General features: G+C 47.9%; 1 protein-coding gene across 1 annotated transcript in view; it reads right to left on the reverse strand.

The window, feature by feature from the left end:
- The window catches only part of PDGFRL (platelet derived growth factor receptor like), a 39,409-nt gene extending 23,814 nt beyond the window's left edge, over positions 1–15,595 (reverse strand). The window contains exons 1-2 of the mRNA XM_066237220.1: positions 15,397–15,595; positions 5,659–5,956 (exon numbers count right to left, since the gene is read on the reverse strand). Of these exons, the coding sequence (XP_066093317.1) occupies positions 5,659–5,956; positions 15,397–15,451 (353 nt within the window). The 5' untranslated portion in view covers positions 15,452–15,595. The remainder of the gene's footprint in view (positions 1–5,658; positions 5,957–15,396) is intronic.
- Positions 15,596–22,310: the final 6,715 nt, after the last annotated feature.

Genomic DNA, 22,310 nt, shown 5'->3' on the forward strand with positions numbered 1-22,310 from the left:
GTGAGAAGCAATGACCCTCACCCGGTGTGGTATCTCTCTGTGCTTTCTATGTCTGTCTGCTCATAAAGGCTGCAAGTCAGTGACGCAGAATTGCCCTTAGATTTTACTCGAGATTCCTCTTCGTGGTGGACGCGGCCCTCGTGGTTTGACCCGTGCTCACCTCCAGCATTCTCTCTACCTGGCCACCTCCCTCCTCCTCCCCAGCCTTGAACCACCCCATCTCCCTCGCACGCCCTCAGTGCTCTGGGTGCTATACTTTTTTCTCAGCGCTAGGCAGTTACTCACGTTGTTCCCTCCTTCTGGGCATTTCTTACATTCTTCTCCTATTCCCTACTTTATCTGGGTAACTCTCCACCTTCAGATACGGGCCTGAGTGTCCTGCTCTCTGACCCTGTACTTCTGCTAACGAGGCGCTCACACAGCTGTGTGTCAATAGTGTTTATTTAATTGTCTGACTTCCCCTAACACGGAAAAGCTCTAGGGCTGTTGAGGTCGTGTGTCACTACTCTGACCTCCAGCATCTACTGAGCACTGGACTGTAAAACATCGTAGATGCTTAAAAGAAAAGGAAAAAAAACAACAACACCTTGTTGGAAAAAAGGAACAAAATAAGTTAAGGGAGGGCGGGAAGAGGGAGGCAAAGCGGGGGGGGGGCACAAAAAAGGGGTGCAGCCGGGGAGTCAGGAAACAGGAAATGAATGGAAACATATATACAATAAATGCTAACAACTGCTGTCAGGAAAATATCCTCACTCTTTGCTGATCTCAAAAGAGAATGGAAACCTATGTAATTGGGGTATAGAGTCTGGAATTAAAATATGAATCAATTTTCAGCATCCGAAAACACGTGACAGTTTGCCCACCAAGCCACTCAGCGCCTGGGGCTCGGGAGGACCCAGCAGGACTCCACACACTCTGGGGGCGTGTACACTCACTCGTGACCGTGCCTTTGAATAGCCTATGAAGGCTGAATTCTAAGTTGCTTACAATGCAGGTCTAAACTGTGGCCAATGAGCGGCCTGAAACGATGCAAGGACCATCAGCACAAGTGTGCAGTTGTCTTACCAGATCTGGCCTCTCACTTGAAAGGATCTTTGCTGGTGAAAGGAAGACAGTCGTAACACGGCTGAAACCTGCCATCTAGTGGACGTCTGACGACATGGGTTTGCCAAGGCGGGAGAAGAGGGGCGCGGAGTAAGAGACTGAAGAGACTCCCCAAAAGCTCGCATAGTCTTGGCTGCATCCTCCGCGTGGCCAGGGCCCACTTTCTAGGATGGGGGGTTGTTGACGGCCTTCTTCCAGAGTTCCCCTTTCTAACTAGACCAAGGTAATATGATAACGTCTAATGTCTAAACATCTGAAATCAATGTGAACTTTTAACCACTTTCAATGCACCACTCTGGGAAGAAAAATATTTCTGTTTTGAATCTTATGAATCTTATCTCTGTTTTGAACTTTATGAATCAGATTTATTAGTCTAGTATCCAATGAATGAATGAATGAATGAGAAAAGAAAACGAAAAAAGTAGCCAACAACTCTGTCTTCCCTGAAGCCACTCCCTCCACTAAGCCGAGCGTGGTCCTCAGTGTACTCCAACGCCACTGGCCACCTCAGAGCCCCGGGCAGCTCAGAGCAGGGCGACAGCTCCGTGTGGAGAAGCAGGAGGCTGCAGCTCAGGACTCATGCTGCCACTCACCAGCCCATCACTCCGGACCAGCCGTCTCACCTCTGTGATTCTCAGTTTCCTCCTTTGTTAAAGAGAGGGGCTTAAGCACAATAACCATTAAGGTCCCTTTCATCTCGAAAGTTCAGTGAGCTTGTTCCCAGAGCCACAGGTCTGACAATCACAGGGGCCTGACTTCAGAGCCACTGGAGGCTCAGGGCCCCAGCACCACGCTCTCACTGAAATAGCTGCGGGGACCTGTGCGTGGCAGTTTGGTGCCCTGTGTGTGGCGGGACCTGCGCTGGGAGCCGGGGAAGCACTGATGAGTCCATAGACATCATGTCTACCGGCTGACAGCCGTGGGCTGTGGAAACACCAGCGACCAAGAAACCTGTAACTGCACGGTTGCTGATAGTGCTCCGTAACGGCGTGTCACTATGGTCAGTGCGAGTGGGGACCGAGAGTGAGGAACTGTCCCCGAGGATGTGCCAGGCTGGGATCCGAAGGCTGGAAAGCAGTTATTCCAGTGCATGCGTTACCCAGATGGGCAAAGGCCCCGGGTAGAAAGGAGTGTGACACACATGAGGACCAGAAAAAGCCCACGGGGCCAGGACGGTGGACCAGAGAGCGAAACGAAATGGGACAGAGGACAAAGGCGGGCGCAGACTCTGCAAGGCCTTACTGGCCATGTTAGGAGTCTCAACTTTATGCTAGAAGCCATAGCATTGCTCCCCCGAAGGGCTGGAAGCAGGGAAACGACAGGACCAGAGACGTGAGAGCTCGGACTGCTCCGCGGAGGAAGCCGAGGTCGGGCTGGAGCTTGGGGCGGCGAGGCCAGGTACGCAACCCTTCCTGCCAGCAGGAGACGGGGTCGCTGCTGCTGGGGCTGAAGGAGGCGGGGAGGCTTAGAACGAGTCACATAGGAGCACCCACAGGGCACGGTACTTGACTGGAAGTAGAGGGAGGAGTTCAAGGTGATTCCCAGGCCTCTGGTCAAGGGCAACTCGATGGAATGATTGCCATTCGTAAACTAAGAGACAGGGAGGAATCGATGACCAGAGGCGCCAGGTACCTGTGCTGAGTTATGTGAGTCCTGGTCAGAATGAAATGTCCCAGAAGATCATCTGGATTACTGAGCTTGAGAAAAATGCATCGCCTATTAACAATTAGTTATAATGTACTGAACGTTTACCATGGCCCGTCAGCACTTTTTCCGTAGGTAATACTACCTCCATATTCCAGAGGAGGAAATTGGGTGCTAGGGAACTTACTCTGCTGCTCAGTGATAAAAACAGGATTCAAATCTAGCTGTGCATCAGCCTGCCCTCTCTGTTCCACAACTTGCTCCCTCTTCTGGTCGGAAGGTTCAATTTGGACAAATAGGGTAGCGCGTGAACTTAGTACCAGAAAGCCACCAAAATTGCTTAAAACGACCAGGTTTTGTTGGAAGTGCACTTGGGGAGCTTCCAGCCCCAAAGCTGTCAGAACGAGGGAGGGAACTCGTTCCACAGGAAAAGAAAACACAGAATGAATACTTCTCTTCTACCCAAAGGCACTGCGTTCCGGGAGAGATGTCAAGAGTCGATTTGTTGAATCTCTGGTGTCAAATAAATCGTGATTTTGTTGTTGTTGTTTGATATAGAGTTATGACTAGATGTTTTTCACATTTTGCACATTTTTTTGGTCAAGTCCTTGGGGGCCCACATCTGTCTTTACTTTCTTATAAAGCCCTAACTGTGCTTTGAATGAATGCTTTTTCATGTTAGGTCAAAACCGGCCTTTTCAGCTCCTGGACGTTTCTTTTCAATTCAGGCTCATGTTCACTTTCCTTTGAGGCCTGAAGATATGTCCAAACATATTTTCGCTGAAATAACTCTGAAAATAGTCCTAGAAAAGATTAAATCTTCAAGAGCCTACTGATCTAGGTTTAGGATGCTTTGTGTAAGTCAAAGACTAAATGTTCACAATAATTTCAAACAGCTCCAATCTGGTTTTTTGTTGTTGTTTTTTTTTAAACTGACTTTGGTAAATTAAGACATTTAGAAAGTTTACGGTAATACATGGTCCCCGATTTGTTCCGAGCAGGGAACACACACACACACACACACACACACACTCGTGTCTTTCAAGTGCGAGATCAAACTGCTTCGTCCTCCCACCCGGCAGTCCTCATCCAACCCAACATCCCTTAAGAAGAAGCCTACGCTATTACACACCGTGAAGCCAGAAGATTGTTTTCAGAATTAAATGTGACAGAGGTCTTAACACCAGAGGTCAGATCGTGAGATATGACTTACACATATATTTTAATCTAATTTTTCTCCAAGGTGTATATGTACGAGAAAGGAGAGGGCAAAAGATTGTTATTCTGTCATCTGATAGCGAAAGCTAAATGCCCAGCATTTAGGTAAGTAAAAAACAGAGATTTAAGAAAAAAAATAAAAGCACAAAGAAAGATGAGTTCTCAAAAGGGGCTGCAGCAGGGCCACGGGAATGCCACCCGAGGGAGCCTGACACAGGTCCCCGGAGAAAGGGACTCTGGGGCGGAAGGCGGCCAGGCGCAGAGGGCTGACGGTCGGGCCAGGCAAGTTTTATGGCCCCAGGAGCTTGACGCACTGAACGAGCTCCTAGGAGCCCAGCCAGTAAAAGCACCCACACCAATTTAGAGAGGACAGGTGACTTGAGAGAGACTGCGGGGATGAGGGAGGGTCTCAGCAGTCACGTGAGGACGTGGGACTTGACTCCCGATGGAAACCCAGCAAGTGCTAAGTAGGGGAGTGACACGATCAGATGAGCATTCCACAGCCTCACTGCAGCTCCAGCTCCTGGAGGAGGGCACGCCTGGGCGTGGTCACTGCGGTCTCAGTGTGGAGGGATGACACCAGCTGGGACACCAGAGATGGAAAGAGGACAGGCGCATGGCTCTTAGGAAGGTAGAACTGGCTGAACTTGGCGGTTGATTGGAGGGGGGTGTTAGGGGAGAGGGGCAAGGCAAGGACACTCCCCGGTTTCTGGCTGAGCAAGTGAGTGGACAGTAGCATCCTTGGGGGAGACGAAAATCGGAGGAGGAGTCTGTGGCGATATATGACTCTGCTTTCAACATGCAGAGTCTGAGCCGCCTGAGAGCCACGTTCATCCTTCTCCCATTCGAGTGTCCCGAACAGAAATCCCTGTACTTCCCTATCCTAAATCACAGGAAGGGATGGGTGGAAAGAATCGTAGAAATCCTATAGACTGACCCCTTTATTCCTTGCAAGAGAGAGAAGTGAGACCCATGGAGGTTCGGGGACTTTGCCAAAGACCCAGAGAACTGGCATCCGCTAACCCCACAGGCTCCTCCCAGCACCCGCTGAAGCACGCTCTGGGTTTTTGGTTTGTTTCTTCTGTTTTGTTTTGTGTGCATTTCACAGTTTTCAAAATCTTCATCTTAACCACTTTTCCTGAACAAGAAACCAGCCTCCTGCAGGTACGCATGCAAGCATGAGAAGTCTTCAGGTTTCCTACCAGTGGATGCCCCTGGATATAAAAGTCACACCCTGAGGGAAGTAAAGATGACCAGAAGCAACTGAAAAGTTCTAAGTTCAGAAACAGTCTAAGCTGTCCTCTGGTCACGTTGCCCATCGGGATCTCCTGTAGGTCATTTCAGTTTTCATTACTATTATTTATAGAAAATAGCGTAAAGCATTGGGTCCATTATTTTTTTACAATATTATTTCTTAAATATCTATCTCTGTGTGTCAGTCTCAATTATTTGTCATATGGCTTCCTATAACATTTCACTGTTCGATCCAACACTGATAGGATTGGAAATAATTTTTTTCACTTGTCAAAGTAATAAAATCCATGGCTTTTGCTCACCGAGCTTGCATTTTTATAAGCTGATACAGTGAAATGGTAGACGTTAGAAACAATACAATATTTAATAAAGGAATGAAACCAAGCCCTTGACCCGATATAAGTAAAAAAAATAAATTTAAAAAAAATACAAGCTTACTTGAGGCGGGGGTCCTTCAAGGTGTCCAGATATGCAGGGTAGCTCCAGCCAATTTTATTCCCTTTACACCGAAGCTCTAGAGGTTGTCCAGCCATCAGACTCAGGGTAGCATCCGGTTTCTGGAAGCGGCCTTTATCCATCATCTGCGTCATTATAGACTGCCTCTTTGGCGGCGAATCGGCCGAGTCCCTGTCCTTTGTTTTAGGAATTTTGGGCTTCACCTTTTTGTTGGTGGGCTTGATTCTGTTCTCTCCTGGCTCCTTCGGACGCTTGTTCTTGGGAAGGTGCTGGCCGGTAACTGGTACAAGGGGAGAGAAGAACGGACTGGCGTCAGAACACACCCAGAGTGTGAGGAGCCAACACCTCAAGCCGATCAGGGTTTTCCTACCCCTGTCCTCAAATGTCAGAGCTCCTTTCAGTAGTGATCACTGTTCTCTCGGTCCAGCCTCTCGTTTTAGAACAAGTAATCACTGGAAGAGAATATATTTCAGCTTCAACGATTTCATTCCGATATAGTTCGTGTATGAACTGAAAAGTGCGCTTAGGAAACGAAAATAATTGTCCTCTTAATTCACATTCCGTCTCCCCGTCTCCAAGGGGTCACGGAGCACGGCCGAGACGGAGGCACTCACGGTGGCCTGTCCTCGCCTTTGCCATCCCTGGGCTGCCCCTGTTCGGTTCGGATCTATCGTTTAAATGCAGGAGAATGCTGTCTCCCGCGAGTGGGGATGCAAAGGGCACCTCAAGTCACTCCGAAGATCGTGAACCGTCAGGAGGTTTCTTGCACACGAGCACAGACGGCGGTGTCCTTACGTGTCAGGGGCTGACAGCGTCCCCACAGAATACCAGGTGTAGTAAGAAACAGGCACTAAACCCTTGCTCACTAACAGCTCACGTATAAATCACTAAAACTCAACAGGAACTATAGCAATAATTTAGAATTTAGCCAACAGAATGTTTGAGGGGAGGAATATTTTATCACCAGCATTGTTGGTTGAGAATTGCTGGCCAATGGTGAGAATAAAAAACTGACCTACGTTAAGTCCATTTTATTCCTGTTTTTCCCTCTCCACAATGCTCCCCCCACAGCCTGCACGCAGGGAAGACGTCTCCCACGGCTCTGCGTGTGGTCGGCCCTGGGCTCCAGCGATCTCCGCTGCCCACCCAGCCAGGCGGCCATGTGCTCGGTGTCCCCTCCAATGACAAGGAGACTGTGCAGTCAGCTGGCCCGTCAGTGTGCACGAGCTCAAAGGCCCACAGAATCACAAAATGTCCAAACTTACAGGACCCAAGAGGTCATTTAGGTCAAGTCCTCATGCTGTAGATTAAAAAAATAAAGGAGGGCCTGAAAAGTTACCAGACTGCACAGAGCTGGGTCCGGCCGACTGTGAGAGCTGGCCCCAGGTCTCCGACTCCCGGCCCAAGGGCTCACTTCACCGTAGGAACCAGTATCCTGTCTGTATTTTGAACAGCTAATTACACAAACCTGGCACCGCTGAGGGGATCACTAGGCATCCACTTAAAATGAAGTGGGATACATCAGGAGAAAGTCTTTTTCTTTTTTCTCCTTTTTGATGTACGTATTTAGCCAATGCTACGTTGGTGTACAAAAGGCTCGGAGTGGTCAAAGGTACAAAGACATTGAAACTGGGATGAAGAGGTGGAAGGAGACAAGTGTGACAAGCTCTTAAGACAGTGGGCGGGGCAGGTAACAAACAAGGTGAGTGGGGTGGGCTGGGGAGGCCACGCCCTCCACAGGGAGACAGCAGCTCCCGCTGCAGGTGGCTCTGTCTGGAGGGGAGGCACACCCAGGGTTGTTGATCTGCTTCCTCAAAGGAAGGCAGAAACGTGGATTTCCTGATTTAGAAATATCAGAAACTTGAGTTTTTGGGAGACTTCAGGTCTGAGTCTCAGAGGTTAGAAATTAGGCAGTGGTTTCCTTGGAGGGCCGGGGAGGGGACGACCAGGTGAGGACACAAGAGGGATTGCCAGGAACATTCTGTCTCGATCTGAGCTGGTTATACGGGTGTGTGTACCCCGTGGGCATTTGTGGAGCCATGTTCTTATGATTTGTACCAAAAAAGTCAACTGATCTGGACTCCACTGCGCGACGATGACCGTGGCTTCCTTTGCCTGTTGCCTGTTGCCTTTTGCAACAGGAGCCATTTAGCCTCCACTCTCCGTTCAGCCTGGCCCAGGCGCTGGACCCAGTCCCATGCGCAGCCCAGCATCAACATCATCTCCTCGGTACGGTGCCTTGACTGGGCTCGGATACCTTATATGACTTCAGGTCCAGCTGGGACCTCGCTTCCCTTCTCTAGCCTGAGTCCCTTCCTCTACTCTGGTCCCCCTGGGTCACGAGCCCTGCTGAGCTTTCCCGGTCCCTCCAGGGAGCAGAGTTGTGCACATGAGCCCCATTCTCCAAGGAGAGTCCCCAGGACCTGCAGATGAACCCGCCCTTTGCCAAGACCTCCCCCGACCCTGCACGATCGGTGTGTTTCCCTCTGGGGTTCTAATGACAGAGCGGGAGGACGGTGGCGCCCACTTCCCCAGATTCCCAGAAGGAGAAGCACTGTAACCACTGAAATCGCGTCAGTGCAGCAGAAGTGCCCTGATCTAGCAATGTCGATCGTGAAGCATAAGCCTCTGTTTTGCAATAAAGTCACAATTTGTTTCTTAACGTGGACAATAAAAGCCTACGATTATGATGTCAAATCCTCTGTGCCTTTTAGTCACACTGCGCCTAGGAGAGTCATGGACCTCAGGGTCAATGTCTGCTGTGCTGTTTTACCTATCACACCTATGGCAGGATTTCAGGCTGTCAGAAACGACAACTGTCCGTGAATCCTATGGAATTGAGGCCGCCAGCACAACTTGTCTGACTTGGAAACCAGCATATCCTTGTGGCGATTCTACTAAGAAACGCTTGATTACCTAATTATGACTATTACGCATCCAAATATGTGCTACTATCTCTGCAAAGTAATTTAACCTTTTGATCAAACACAGTCACCCATCAGTCTAACTGAATAGTAGTTGGTCCAGCTGCCTGACCATGGAATCAGTCAGTGGTAATGACACTAAGTTAAAGGAGTCAGATGAGTGGCCCACAGACACCCAGACAGTCCTAAGATTGAGTGACTCCCAAACTTCATGTCTACTTTTTTTAAAGAATATGACTCCTCAGCCTTACTATGTAAATTATTTTTCAAAGGCCTAAAACATATAAGAATTTATACAGTAAATAAAAGTGAAAGTCCATCACCATTGCATTTTTTTTTAAACCACTGTATTTTATAGAGAACTAGGTGCCAAAATTCACAAACCATTAAATATCACTATTGATTTCAGGTTCTGGGGACACGTATGAGCTGTGTGACCTTGGGAACTAACTTCCTTAGCCTCTCTCTGCCTCAGATTCTTTATCTGTAAGTTGAGAATTATATGGCAATGCTGACTCTCTCATGGATTGTTGTGGGGAATAAATGAGCTACTATTTTTAAATACAGAGAACAGTGCCTGACCCACAGGCAGGGCTAGCTAAGCACTACTTGTTTTGTAGTTGGGCTCATGATGATGTCTCACGTGATCTCCATGATAAACACTTGATAGAGGCAAAGAAGCTATTATTCTCATTTACAGGTGAAAAAGGCTGAGATCTCAGAGGCCTGATAGTTCACCCCAGGTCACCAAGAAGGTAAAGAAAAGCCGACTTTTTGACTCCAGGTCTACAGTCTTCTCTGGTTCATGCCGTTGCCTTCCAATTCACAGAGATGAACATACTGTAGTAGCTCCTCTTTATTTGCACAAATCTTGTGCACAGCACCATTGTCTAAGTGGTTTCTTTGTTTGAGATGCCCTGCGCTTTGACAATGAGTTCCAAGTCAAACAGAACTTGATGCCAGGAATGAGAGCACAGCCTTCCTGAGGGGCTGGGATGCTTCCCCAAGGCATACATTAGACTCCTCGAGCGCGGACATGCTGGGCAAAGTCTCATCTCCGAAATGAATGAATAAATGTTACAAAGCAGGAAAAGGGACTGCAATTCTTCAGCATCAACTGAGGATTGCCATTAACCCTTGTTTAACCGAGGTGACCTATTAACCTCTCTAATTCTATAGATCTGGGTTGGAGGAGAAAAAGATATTCATTAAAAGAATCCCTGACTTCTGCTTACAAGCGGACTACACGTGAATAGTCATTAACATCAAAGACGTGTAGCTGTTTGGAGTTTTCTCCCCCGTGGGCAGTTACAGGGAAAGGTCTGCCCTGTGGGTCTGCCCAGTGGTTTTGATGTTATGTGCTGAGTACTTAGGGGTCCCCCAATGCGTTATACAAGCTGAGAGCCACGCCTCCCTCTCACTTTTTCCATTCCTCACAGAACACTCAAAGGAACACAGAAGACTTTTCCGAGGCCCCAGTTGAGCAGGTCGGAAAGCAGTGACACTGGGAGATGAAAATGTAAAACGCTGAGCGCCTTCCCCTTCCTCCTCTCATCTAGAGTCTCACTCCAAGCTACCCTCCCCCCCATTTCTTCTAGTACTATGTTCTTAAAATAGCAATTCTAGAAAGACTTCTATTCCAGAGTAAAGACCTTAGTTTGAAACATTTTTCAGACCATCCATTAGAACAGGGTTGAGCACGCTCCTTTTTTTCCAAGTTGAGGTAATTGACATATGGCATTCTGTTTGTTTCAGGTGTGTACCATACGGCTGGATATTTGCACACGCAGTTGGGAAACGGTCACTCTTGTTGAAGCGCCCTCCCTGGCACGGTCGGCACCCAGACCGGATCGCTGTCCCGGCTTCCTTTCACTCACTCACAGCCCTTCTCAGCCTGTTTGGCAGCCCGTCCTCACCTTCCTTTCCTGCCTGGCCTGAGTCCCAAAGGCTTCATGCTTGCAACTCCTCTCAGTCGCCAACGACACCCAATCTGCCAGCGGCCTCACACAGCCCCCGGGTGTCAGCAGCATCTGTTCGCTGAGAGTGGCCTGGTTCCTGTCCTGACTTCGCCTCTCCACTCGACTCCAGGTCTGAACTGCTCACTCAGCACTGCCACTTAGAGAGCTAACTGGCAACGCAAACCGAACAGGTCCACACAGAAGTCCGGGTGCCCCCTTCTCAGTAAAGAGCAACACTACTCACCCAGTTCCTCGGGAAAAAACCTCAGAGTCACACACGATTATTTCCCTTCTGTCCCAAACCTTGTCCAATCCAGCAGCGAATCCTCATCGTGGCTCCCCCTTCCAAACAGACCTTGAACTAGTGGTGGGGTTCAGCCGGTTCGTGCAGGTTCGGCAGAACCGATACCTAGTTTTGTGTTGAGTTGGGCAAACGGGTTGTTAAATTGGCACTTGTCATCAGGGTTCTCTCTAAGGTGGGCACCTGGGCAGCCGTCCAATGTGGAAATCACAAATTTACATTCCTTACTCTTTTTCAACGTTCATCTGCGCAACAGCGTATTCTAAGCACCCATAGTAATGTTCATTCCGTCCATAGATGAAAAAATTGCAAATGAGGACACCAATTAAGAAGCAATACGGCCTGACCTGTGGTGGCGCAGTGGATAAAGCGTTGACCTGGAACACTGAGGTGGCTGGTTCAGAGCCCTGCACTTGTCTGTTCAGGGCTCATATGGGAGTTGGTGCTTCCTGCTCCTCCCCCTTTCTCTCTCTCTCTCTCTCTCTCTCTCTCTTTTTCAGTCTCCTTTCTAAAAAAATTAATTAAAAAAGCAATATGGAAATAACAGTTTTATTGTTTTTTGTCAGGTATTATTTAATATGTTTTCATTAATATTCTAAAAGTCTTTCTTAGAACAGTCTAGTTTTGTGTACCTCTTATTGTTCTTATTTAAGTACTAAATGCATGAAATAATAAACTACCTTTTAGTATATCATTTTTTTATACTTAAAATGGTCATTAGGGCAGAGAACCGGTTGTTAAATTATTTGACTCCCACCACTGCCTTGAACCCAATGTCTTCGCCTCCATCACTGTGACCGCGCTGGACCAAGCCATCTCACCTAGACCGTTCAAACTGCCCACATGTAGGCACCTGGCTTCCACCCCTAGCACCTCGACCTCTCAAAACGTAAGTCAGATCGTGGGCGTGCCTCTGCTCAAGACTCTCTTTGACTTTCATCTAGTTTAGAATAAAGCCCTAAGTCTTTCGTGCCCCGCAAGGATCTGCCATTTCCGGTCTCAGACCTCAGGGTCCTCCAGCCACGCCGGCCACCGGCAAGCGCGGAGCTCCGGGTGCCGTGGCCTGTCTTCTTTCAGCCACCCGCGCCGCTGGCTTCCACCCCCACGCAGGCCTGAGTCTCTTCTCACTCCACCCGCGGCCCTCTCCCAGCCACTGTGTGCCGGGGCTGGACTGTGTTCCCAAAATGATACAGTGAAGTCCTAACCCCTGGTACTAGCGAATGAGACCTTATTTGGAAATAGGATCTCTGCAGATATAATCAAATTAAGATGAGCTTATTAGGATGAGCTCTAATCCAATATTCTAGGGTCCATAGAAGAAAACACACACACACACACACACACACACACACACACACACACACCCTGGAAAATACCATGTGAAGAGAGAGGAACACAGGGAGAAGACAGCAGGTGACCACAAAGGCAGAGATTGGAGTGACCCAGTTGCAAGCCAAGGGAAGCCGGCCTCCAGCAGAAGCTGGAAGAGGCAAGAGGGATGCTGGCTGGAGTGTCAGAGGCAGCATGACCCTGCTGCCACCTTCATTTTAGACTTCTGTCCTCCAGAACTGTGCGAGAATAAACTTCTGTTGTCGTAAGTCACCTAGTTTGTGCTTGGTTCTTTGTGACAGCGTCCCTAGGAAACTTACCCCCCCCCCCATTATTGATTTTTCGTGCCACCTACCACTTCCTGAAATTAATCTTATTTTCCATCTGTCCTCTCCATCGGCTCATGAGTGCCACACCTGGGGGCGTTACAACCTGGTACAGGGAAAGCCGCCCCCGGCCTCTCTCACCCTCTGGTTCACACGCCCAGTCTCTATTGCCTTCAAGCTTCTCTCTCTTCCGGTTCTAAGGACCAGAGATTATTTTATTTGTCAAACATACAGGTCCAAATCCTAAACGATTCAAAATATGCGTGATTTGCACTGAGAATTTTTTAAAATATGTTTTTCTCATTTTTAAGAATTGCTGAGTTCATTTTTATCCTCTCTTTCCAAGGAATAAATTGAGACACAGAAATGACAGAATCCTGGCTAGAGGATCACCATTAGCCTTGCTCTCCTTATAGACACCCAACTGTACTGCCCTCGCCTCATAATGAAGCTCTTTAGCCCTCCCTGGAAGATACCTTTCTACAGAATCCCAAATGAAGCCACGTGAGACTGAAGATCAAATTAGCATCGATCAAGACCAACAATGCAGCAATAACAAATCATTACTAATGCTTCATCCTTTGCTCCTGGCGTTGGATAAAATATGGAGATGGTCAAAAGTTGATTAAGTACCTGTGACTTTGTTCTTCTTACTGTAAAAATAGCAGCACCAGTCAATAATGACACGGGCACAAGTCCACACAAATGCTGGGGGTCAGGTGCTGCGAGTCATGCCGACTCTCAGCGGGGTCTCAGGCTGTTCATTATTAACTATTTTCATGCCACAAGAGTAATATGTGCCTTCCCAGCTCCTACTCTTCATGAGGAAAAAATAACATACTTTCTAAAAATTTAAAGCAGTTTAGAAATTGGCCAGGCCGACGCTGCTGGGTTAGAGCAGCTGTATACCCAATACTCATGGCAGCAAGCCTTTTTCTAGCCGAAGGTCTCTCCTAGAAGTGATCAGAAAAGTGGAACGACAGTGGGATACTTTGAGTCACGGACTTGTGTCTCCAGTTGGTCATGCACCATATCCCAAGCTGCCCACCAGAGCCTGGCACCCTCCCTGGACTGTTCCTGGCCCCAGCCAGCCACATCATTACTCAAAACAGAAAAAGCATCCTTAATAGACTTTGGGAAACTGTTATATAATTTAACAAGGCAGATTTACTTTTCTAATTATGTATTCAGTATTTTGTTCACAGTCTTTCCTGTGTATTTAAAGTATGTACTTTAAAAGCAGTGCTATCGTCACACCTAAAATGCAGCAATTATTTCTTCTAAAATATTTAGTCTGTGTTCAGCTTTCTCTGATTATCTCATAAATGTTGCTTGCCCATATGAATGATGTTTGACTAAAACAGATGCTAAATGACTCAGGCAGTCTGTAATCGTTCTCATGGTCTGGGCACACATTGGCCGGAAACATCGAGGAGGCCGAGGCTGACCCTGTTTCCTGAGTCTCTGAAGCGGGCATCTTGGGTGAACCGTATAATCAAGTAGTGGGCTAGTGAGTGGGCTATTCAAAATGATGTTGTCTGGCCATCTCCTGCCCTATTAAGAAAAAGTAATACCCAATACCACGTGTCCTTCACTCGAGCAATCAGCTGAGGGCCTGCCTGGCGCATTTTGGCATCTCGTTTTACGACAGGAGCTCATGCCAGCTCCTCCCTGGGCAGAGAGTCTATTGTCCCTCGGCCCCCAGTAGTCACACCCCCTACACTTTATTCAGCAAGACAAAGACTTAAGGATCCTCATGCTCAGCTTCCAGTCCCACCACCATCTTGGACTTCGCGAACTAGGATATGTGGTATTTTTGGCACGCGCTCCTAGTTTCACGGGAAAGAAAGGAACTGGTCAGGGCTGGGTAGTGGATCAAATGTGAGCCAGGTTGAGTCGGCTCCAGCGTGAGCTTGCATAACAGCAAAAGCTGCTTTTCAGCCAAAACTTAAGCAAAACTGTGGCTGTAACTGAGGAATTCCAAACCCTGAGGGAGGGTTCAGGATGCCAGGATGTTCCCAGACGCAAATGTACTGTACGAATAACACCAACCAAATAAATAGTGGAACTAGAAAGACAATGAAATGCTAACAGAAATATGGGCATAGACAACATAGATATGAACCACATCCACACACAAAACCTGACCCTATGGTTGTCAGTCTACAAAACAGGGTGGGCCCAGGACAGGCACACACCGCAAAGAGAACAGAGGCACCAGGCTCCTGTGTGCTGAACAAAACAACATTTTTTCATCTTTCCCCATCCACTCAGATGAGAAGTGTAATGAACAGAGGCCTTTGATTTGGTGTGAGGTTTATGCGGTAGAAGTATCTGGTCTAAGAGTCAGGCAGCGCTTGCAGCCTTCAAGCCCTACCTAGGTGGTGGAGGAAAGAAACCCAGGACCGGGGCTGGGAGGAGGACGACACACAGCGAAGTGCCTCGCTCAGGTGGCACCCGCTCTGGGAAGCGGAGATCCCGGGCGAGCGCGGAGGCTCGGCGCTGGAAGCCACCCGGTGCCGCGCCGCCTCCCAGACCGACACGTTGACACTGGGGGCTGGCCCAGGCGCTGGCTGGGGTGCCCGCCCGGCCCGACAGGGCTTTCGGGGAGCGCGGGCGCGTTCCTGCTAGGGACCTAAGGGTCCGGGGAGCCGCCACCGTCCCCGGGCTCCCAGAGGAGGTGGAGAGAGAGGGGGAAGGAGACCCTCCCAGGAGGGGGCAGGTGCACCCAGCAGGGAGTGGCGCCAGGGACGAGCCTGGGGTGTGCGTGTGCGTGTCCGTGTGCGTGTGTGTGGTGCGTGTGTGTGTGTGAAGAGTTAGAGGAAGGGCGGGCTGGCGGACGACGAGGGTTGGGGGATCCCGGCCAAGGTCGGCTCACTCACCATCCTCTAGCGCTTCGTGCACGAGCAGAAGAGCAAGCAGCAGCCAAACCTTCATCTTCAGGACGAAGGGTCGGGGCAGAGGTGCTGGGGGCAGCGGGTCCGAGGCGCGCGGACGGCGCAGGGCGCAGGGCGCAGGGCGCGGGCAGGGGCGCCGCCTCGGGGCGGGAGCCGCGGCGGGTCGGGGCGGGCGCCTGGGACGCCACAGCTGGAGGATTCGGTTTCATGAGGAGGAACGCAGTTTTTGGGGAAAAGTTTGGGATTTTTTTTTTTTTTTTTAATTCTGTGTAATGTGACCTCTCCTGCCCCCTGGCGGAGGTGGAGCGCAGCGCCCTTTCCTGGGAGAGATGAAGGGTTTAGGGCGAAATGCCAATTCAAAATCAATCCTTCAGTTTCTCCAAATCCGCGTTTTCTCGGGTTTACCGACTTCAAGAAGGCCCAGAGTGATTCTACGGGTACTGACATTTCACCATAATTGTTCGGATGTGTTCCGACCAACTCAGGCAGAGCCTTAATGCTTTGTAAAAAGTGTCCCCTAAACATTTAATTTCCAGAAGGTCTGTCACCTGTGCTCACTAACAAGTCCATTACCAGTTGTTCTTGAGGATTTAAGTAACAGCGTCAAAGCTGCCCTGTCCCTCCACCCACTATACACACACACAGACACACACACACACACACACACACACACACACAGACTTTCTTCTGGGTCAAGATCAGCGCTCTGGGCTTCTTCTAAATGAATACTTCTAAATAGTATCTATTTTCTGCGGGAGGTGCCTCAGATCTAACCAATTCTTCCCCCCAGAACCTCTGTGTGTTTATTGTGAAGCATGCGGAGGAGCTGATTAAGAGGTGGGGGGGAAGCATCTCAAATCAAAATATAATTGAATGCTCAACTGTGCGGTCCATGCTGTGAGGACTGGAGAGGTTCAGAGAGGAGAGTGCAGGTTGGAGAAGTGACTGCGAAACCAGAGGTGAAGGACTTGAATCTGGAGAGCAGGGGGGGGAGGGAGGATGGAGGACTGTGTCCTTCGGCTGTTTGGCCACCCCCGGTCAGCAGAGCAGGGCATGGAGCAGGAACTGGGCCAGCAGCAGTCACCGGCCCAGCAGCGATCATTGGCTGGATTGGAAGGACAGATTCACCATGGGACTGAAATGGGAAATGAAACTGGGGCTGTGGTGGGTTAGGGGAGGATTTAGGCATCCACGTGCCTCTCTGCAGAGCCAAAGTAGGTTTCTGAGCTTGCAGACTCAGGATCCTAAGAACAAAGCAGCTTGCAGGTGCGAACCAGCCAGTGTACTCCCCCAGGTGGGGAACGGCCTGGCCTCCAGCTGGGTTCATTTAAACATTACAACTAAGCACGCAGGATGAAGTGGCTTCTTCCTCAGTGCCCCAGAAAAGGGCTGTGGTTTAGGACAAACTAGGGCTTAGCAGCTACTTCATGCTGGAGGAACCAGTTCTTCCTCCCATCGCCAGCTCAGGTCCTAGCCTCGCCATTTCTGGTTTTGCAGTGGAGAGAACAGTTGAAGACTGGGAGTATGGAAGTCCCAGGTTCAGGTCCTGTCTCTGCCACTAGCTCTCAACAACTCCCACTTCCCACTTGAGCTCCCTCGATGTTTACTACATGTGCATTATTATGGATATAAGGGTTCAGACATCATTCCTACTCTTGAGGAGTGGGCACTGGCCTGAAGAAAGCATTCGAGCTACTGTAAGGGGATGTGTCACATTCTAGGGGGCATTCTGAGCAAAGAAGTCCAGGAGCACACACAGGAGTGACTAAGTCTGCCTGGGCTGCCCTCACTGAGATCCCTTTTCCTTCTGACCCCATGAAGTTGGCAGCTGTCACTCTGTGTTGGACGTTGGGGTTCATCACACCTGTAGGACCAGGGGCCACCACCGTCATGGCCATGCAGGTTCCCATTAGATAGTAAAGAAACAGTGGAGCCAAAAAATGCTGGGCCCTTCCTTTATTAAAGTCTCGCACCAGGCGACGAGCAAACAAGCAGCAAAAACACTTCCCTCTCATTCAGCGCACCCAAAGCCCTGGCGCATTCTCCGGTTCCACAACCAGGAGAGTCTTCTCAGGTTCCTCCTAGATTCAAAGGCCCCACCAGTCTCAGTGGAGCTCCCAAAGCCCCTCAGCTCTGATTCCCCATCTGCACACCTCCTCTTTCCCTGCCAACATGGCTTCTCCTTCAGCACTCTGCATTCTTTCTGCTCCTTCTGCAAAACTGGCTGAGGCCACAAAGCCCCCTCCTCCAGCAAACATTAGCAAAACAACAGCCCTTCTCGTGCAGGAAGGTAATTTGCAATTTCACAGACCAAATATACCTGGTGCTGCCCAGCCCCCATTGCAAACTACAAGCGAGCAAATATAAAAATCCTATTTTACAAACTTATCTGACCACCAACACTTCGCAGGTGTCTTGTCCTGCCTGGTTTGCTTCCTGACCGCACGTCCAGCCTGCCCCTCTTTGCCACCCTCCCTGGCTCACTGCTCAGGTTTGGGCTCTTACCTGCCCAGGTTGGGATGTGGCCACAGCCCCTTAGTTGGTTCTCCTTCTTGTGCCACAACCCACTCTTCCCCCAGCAGTTAGATATGTCTTCAAATAAAACTCACACATCTAACTCAGTGTAAACCCTCCAGCAAGGCTCCGAGTCCAGAATGCACGCACGGCCCTGGGATGGGGGAGGGGCTCATTTCCTATCCCTTTTTTATTATTGAGGATGAGCGCCTTATCATGTTTTAATTAGCTATTTCTATTGCCTATTTTTAAAATTATATATATATTGTCCTAGAATAGAAGAATCTTAATAGATTCTGGTTAGTAAGCTTTTTACTGTTATACATCTTGCAGACATTTTCTTCCAATCCTTTGCTCCTGTTGTAGCTTTGCTAACAGTGCTTCTTTATTTTATTTTAAAGCAATTACAACAAATGCTTAAGCAATTCAGTTTTTCAGTAAACTTCCTTCATGGCTTCTGAGTTTTATATCTCCTTAGTCCTTTTCTGCCTCAAATTTCAAAACTATATTTGCATCTAAAACTTTCATAATTTTATTGGTTATTGTTAGTCTTGCGAAACATCTGGAGGCTCCAAGGATAGGTTTTTCTGTTTCTGGTTAAAGATCTTGTTGAGTTTTGGGGGAGATTTAACGGTATCGCTTCCTCTTCCTGCCATTACTCTGATGTCATCCCCTATTAAATACATCTCTCTCTCTCTCTCTCTCTTTCTCTCTCTCTCTCTCTCTCTCTCTCTCTCTCTCTCTCTCTATATATATATATATATATATATATATATATATATATATATATATATATATATATATATTTGGTGTTTCAAGTTAGCAATCTAATTTTATTGTCCAGTTGGATGGTCAGTATCACACGATCCTTTGTTAAGGGACTGGTCCTTTTTCCATCCTTTTGAATTGACTTTTGGTGTGTACTGAATTACATATGCACATGGGTCTGTTTTTGGTCTATTTTATTCTATTGATCTCTTTATCTGTCCTTATAGAAATGCCACACTGCATTAATTGGTACTAATTTATGATATGTTTTGTTATTTGTTTGGGCAAGGATGTCCGCATCACTGTTCTGTTCATTATCATTGTACATTTTCTTTTGCAGATGAAGTTTCGAGTTAGCTTTGCCAATCTCCGTAAAAACCTTACTGAGTAATTGGAGCGGGCTCTAATCCAACCTAACTGCTACCCTTTAAGTAAGAGGGGAAACTTGGGCCCAGACCCAGGCACAGAGGGCAGCTTATGTGGAGAGTCAGGAAGAAGCTGACCACCTACAAACCAAGGAGAGAGACCTCCGAAAACACCCTGCTGATGTCTTCATCTCGGACTTCCAGCTTCCAGCACCGCGAGATGTTTCTGTGGTTTAGGGCACACAGCCTGTGGTCCACCGCTGTGGCAGTCACACTGAACTATTGCGGTCTGTTAGGAAGGGAGCAAGGGTCACAAGAAACACAGGGGCTTTCCAAGACCTGACACTGCCCGATCACAAGGTTTGTTATCCTTGAATGAAACAACTTCAAGATAATTTTGAATCTGAAAAACAAAACTGCCAAGATTGTATTTTTGTAGGTTCTATTTCACTGTCAAAACCCCTTTGCTTTGTCTCTAGGGTGAGAAAGAATTTTATTATTAGAGTCTCTGTTTATGTTGCTCTTTTCCATTCCTTCTCCAACAATTGCTATAATATTGGCCAGTTAAAATAAGCCCTGTTTTATGGGTCAAAGTCAAATACAACCTGAAGCCTAGATTCCTAAGGCATGATTACTTTTTGTATGTGTGTATCTTTTTTATTACATATCTTGGGATGAACTTGGTAAAAAAAAATTATATAGGTTTTAAGTGTACAGTCCTATGATACATCTGTATATTGCATTGTTTACCCCCAAAATCAAATCTTCTATCACCATATATTTGACCCCTTGGCCTTCTACGACCCCCACTCCCACCCTACCCGGCCCCTCTTCACTCTGGTAACCACCGTGCTGTTGTCCACAGAGTTTTTCGTTAATGTCTCAGAATTTTAGACAAATTATCATCTTACTACAAAGCCTATGTTTTCTTTCTTTATTAGCTGTTGCCTGTCCGTTCCCCCACCTCACTCTTGCATTAATTAGCATTTAAGCTTGCAAGGGCTGGCCCGAAATTTCAGTGCTCTCATGATGTCCTTGCTTTAGCAAGAGCTAATTTCAGTTTTAAATATTCTCATTCTAACAGGAAGAAAAACTTGCAATGTTCCCAGAGCTACTCATCAAGGGGTACAATAGGGTAGAAGGCAAGGATCTCAGCACCTTGCTCTCCTTATCACAGATGAGGCAGAAGAAATTACTGTCCTCGCTGCAGTAAATAGCATCCTGTAAAGATGAATGACCTGTCCGTTCCCAGAGCCTCTAAATGGCTCGGGAGGAGGGCAGACGCTGAGCTAAAATGTAAAGGCCTTCAAACCCCACCCTCCTTTCCTTTGCTTCTCCTTTACTAAGGTCCCTCCTTCCTACGTCAAATAGCCGCGCCTATTCGTTTCCCTCCTTACTTGCTTTAAATACTCACTTCTATTAGTCATTTACAATTTGATGCCAATTTAAGTCAGTGTTTCATTTCCAAGAACATTGGACTTTCGGTCTGATTTCTACCAAGGCAGTTAAACCTTTCGTCTTTGCGTGAAGAACTGCCAGGCATCAGTGAGCAGGTGGGGAAGTGATGGAGACCCCGAGACTCAGCCCTGGGGAGACCCCAGACACCTGAGTCAGGAAGTCCTACTTGTGAGTTAGGGGACCCGGAGCCCGGAGCTGAGCTAGTGGGGAGGTCTGAGCCCACCCCGAGTGTGTCATACCCCTGGGTAGTGCCATCTCTCTTGTGTTTCCTCTTCATGTTGACTGCTCCAGTCTTAGCAGAGCCACGGCATTCTTTATATTTTTAAATTATTTTTATTTATTTATTCATTTTAGAGGAGAGAGAGAGAGAGAGAGAGAGAGAGAGAGAAGTGGAGAGGAGCAGGAAGCATCAACTCCAATATGTGCCTTGATGGGGCAAGCCCAGGGTTTTGAACTGGCAACCTCAGCGTTCCATGTTGACACTTGATCCCCTGCGCCACCACAGGTCAGGCAAGCCACAGTCTTCTTTACCTAGGATTTATGACATCTGAAGTCTCAGGTACGTTTAAGTATTTAAGAGTTGACTATGAATCTGTTACTAGAAAGGTTCAAGTAAGCCAATTAGCGTTGAGCTGAGTTTATTTCTAGATAGTTTTCCCCATACTCTGACCCTACTTTGAGATGGGATCATGAATGAGTTTTGTATGTCTCTGAGAATTTTTTGAGCTATTTGATGGGCTGAATGAAATGAATCACTCTGCCTACTTGTCAGTGAAATCAGCACTCCCTGAGCATTGAGCCCTTGGCCTGAACACAAAGCCTATCTGGGGCCTTCTTTAAAGAAACTATAGAGAAGACATCCTGTCTGCAGGGTTCCTGGTGGGACCCACAGCGCAGACACAGCTCCTGGGACCTCCCTTGTTCATACGGTCCCACAGTACCAGAGCAACGATGGGACATCGCAACCTGATGACAACCTCACCCAAGCCAACAGTTCCGTAACTGTTCCAAGTGTTAAGCTTCTGCTTGCTGTTGTTTTAGCTTGGTTTTCAATGCTGGCTAAATTGGTATTCAAGTTTTTAAATTCATCATGGTGTTCCCTCCAATTTACTACAATCAACAGAAATTCCGTAAGGAACTTCAAAATTAAGCGAATTCAAGAGATTTGCAATTTCAAATAACTGGAGCCATGTTAGAAAAACCCTTTGCTCCATCCTCCCAGGGGTAAAGAGGGTTGATGCTGGTAAATATTTATTCACTCTACTGTAACACACAACGGAGCATCAATTATTAAAGGCTATGATTTGATCAGAAAAAACCTGAGCTTCTCAGAGACAAAAGCAATGTCAAAGAGACTGGCGGTTGAAGCGGTTGAATCCCAGTTGTGTGGCTCTCGGGCAGCATGCTTCAGGGGCAACCGGGATTTTTTTGGAATTTGTCAGGATAACTGAGGATACGTGAAGGCATCTCCTTTATCTTACAGGACTTGGTTAGACAGTGGGCCCTAAGCTTCCGGCTGAGTATTCTTTTTTTTTTTTTTTTAAATCATTTTAGAGAGGAGAGAGAAAGGGAGAGAGACAGAGAGGGAGAGAGAGAGGAGAGAGAGACAGAGAGAGAAGGTGGGGAGGAGCTGGAAGCATCAACTCCCATAAGCCCAGGGTTTCGAACCGGCGACCTCAGCATTTCCAGGTTGACGCTTTATCCACTGCGCCACCCCGGCTGAGTATTCTTCATGAGGTAATTTATTTCCATTTAGATTGTACTATATTTCTGAGCTTTAACATTTCCCAGATT

The sequence above is a fragment of the Saccopteryx bilineata genome, chromosome 6 (genome assembly GCF_036850765.1).
Source record: "Saccopteryx bilineata isolate mSacBil1 chromosome 6, mSacBil1_pri_phased_curated, whole genome shotgun sequence".
NCBI lineage: Eukaryota > Metazoa > Chordata > Mammalia > Chiroptera > Emballonuridae > Saccopteryx > Saccopteryx bilineata.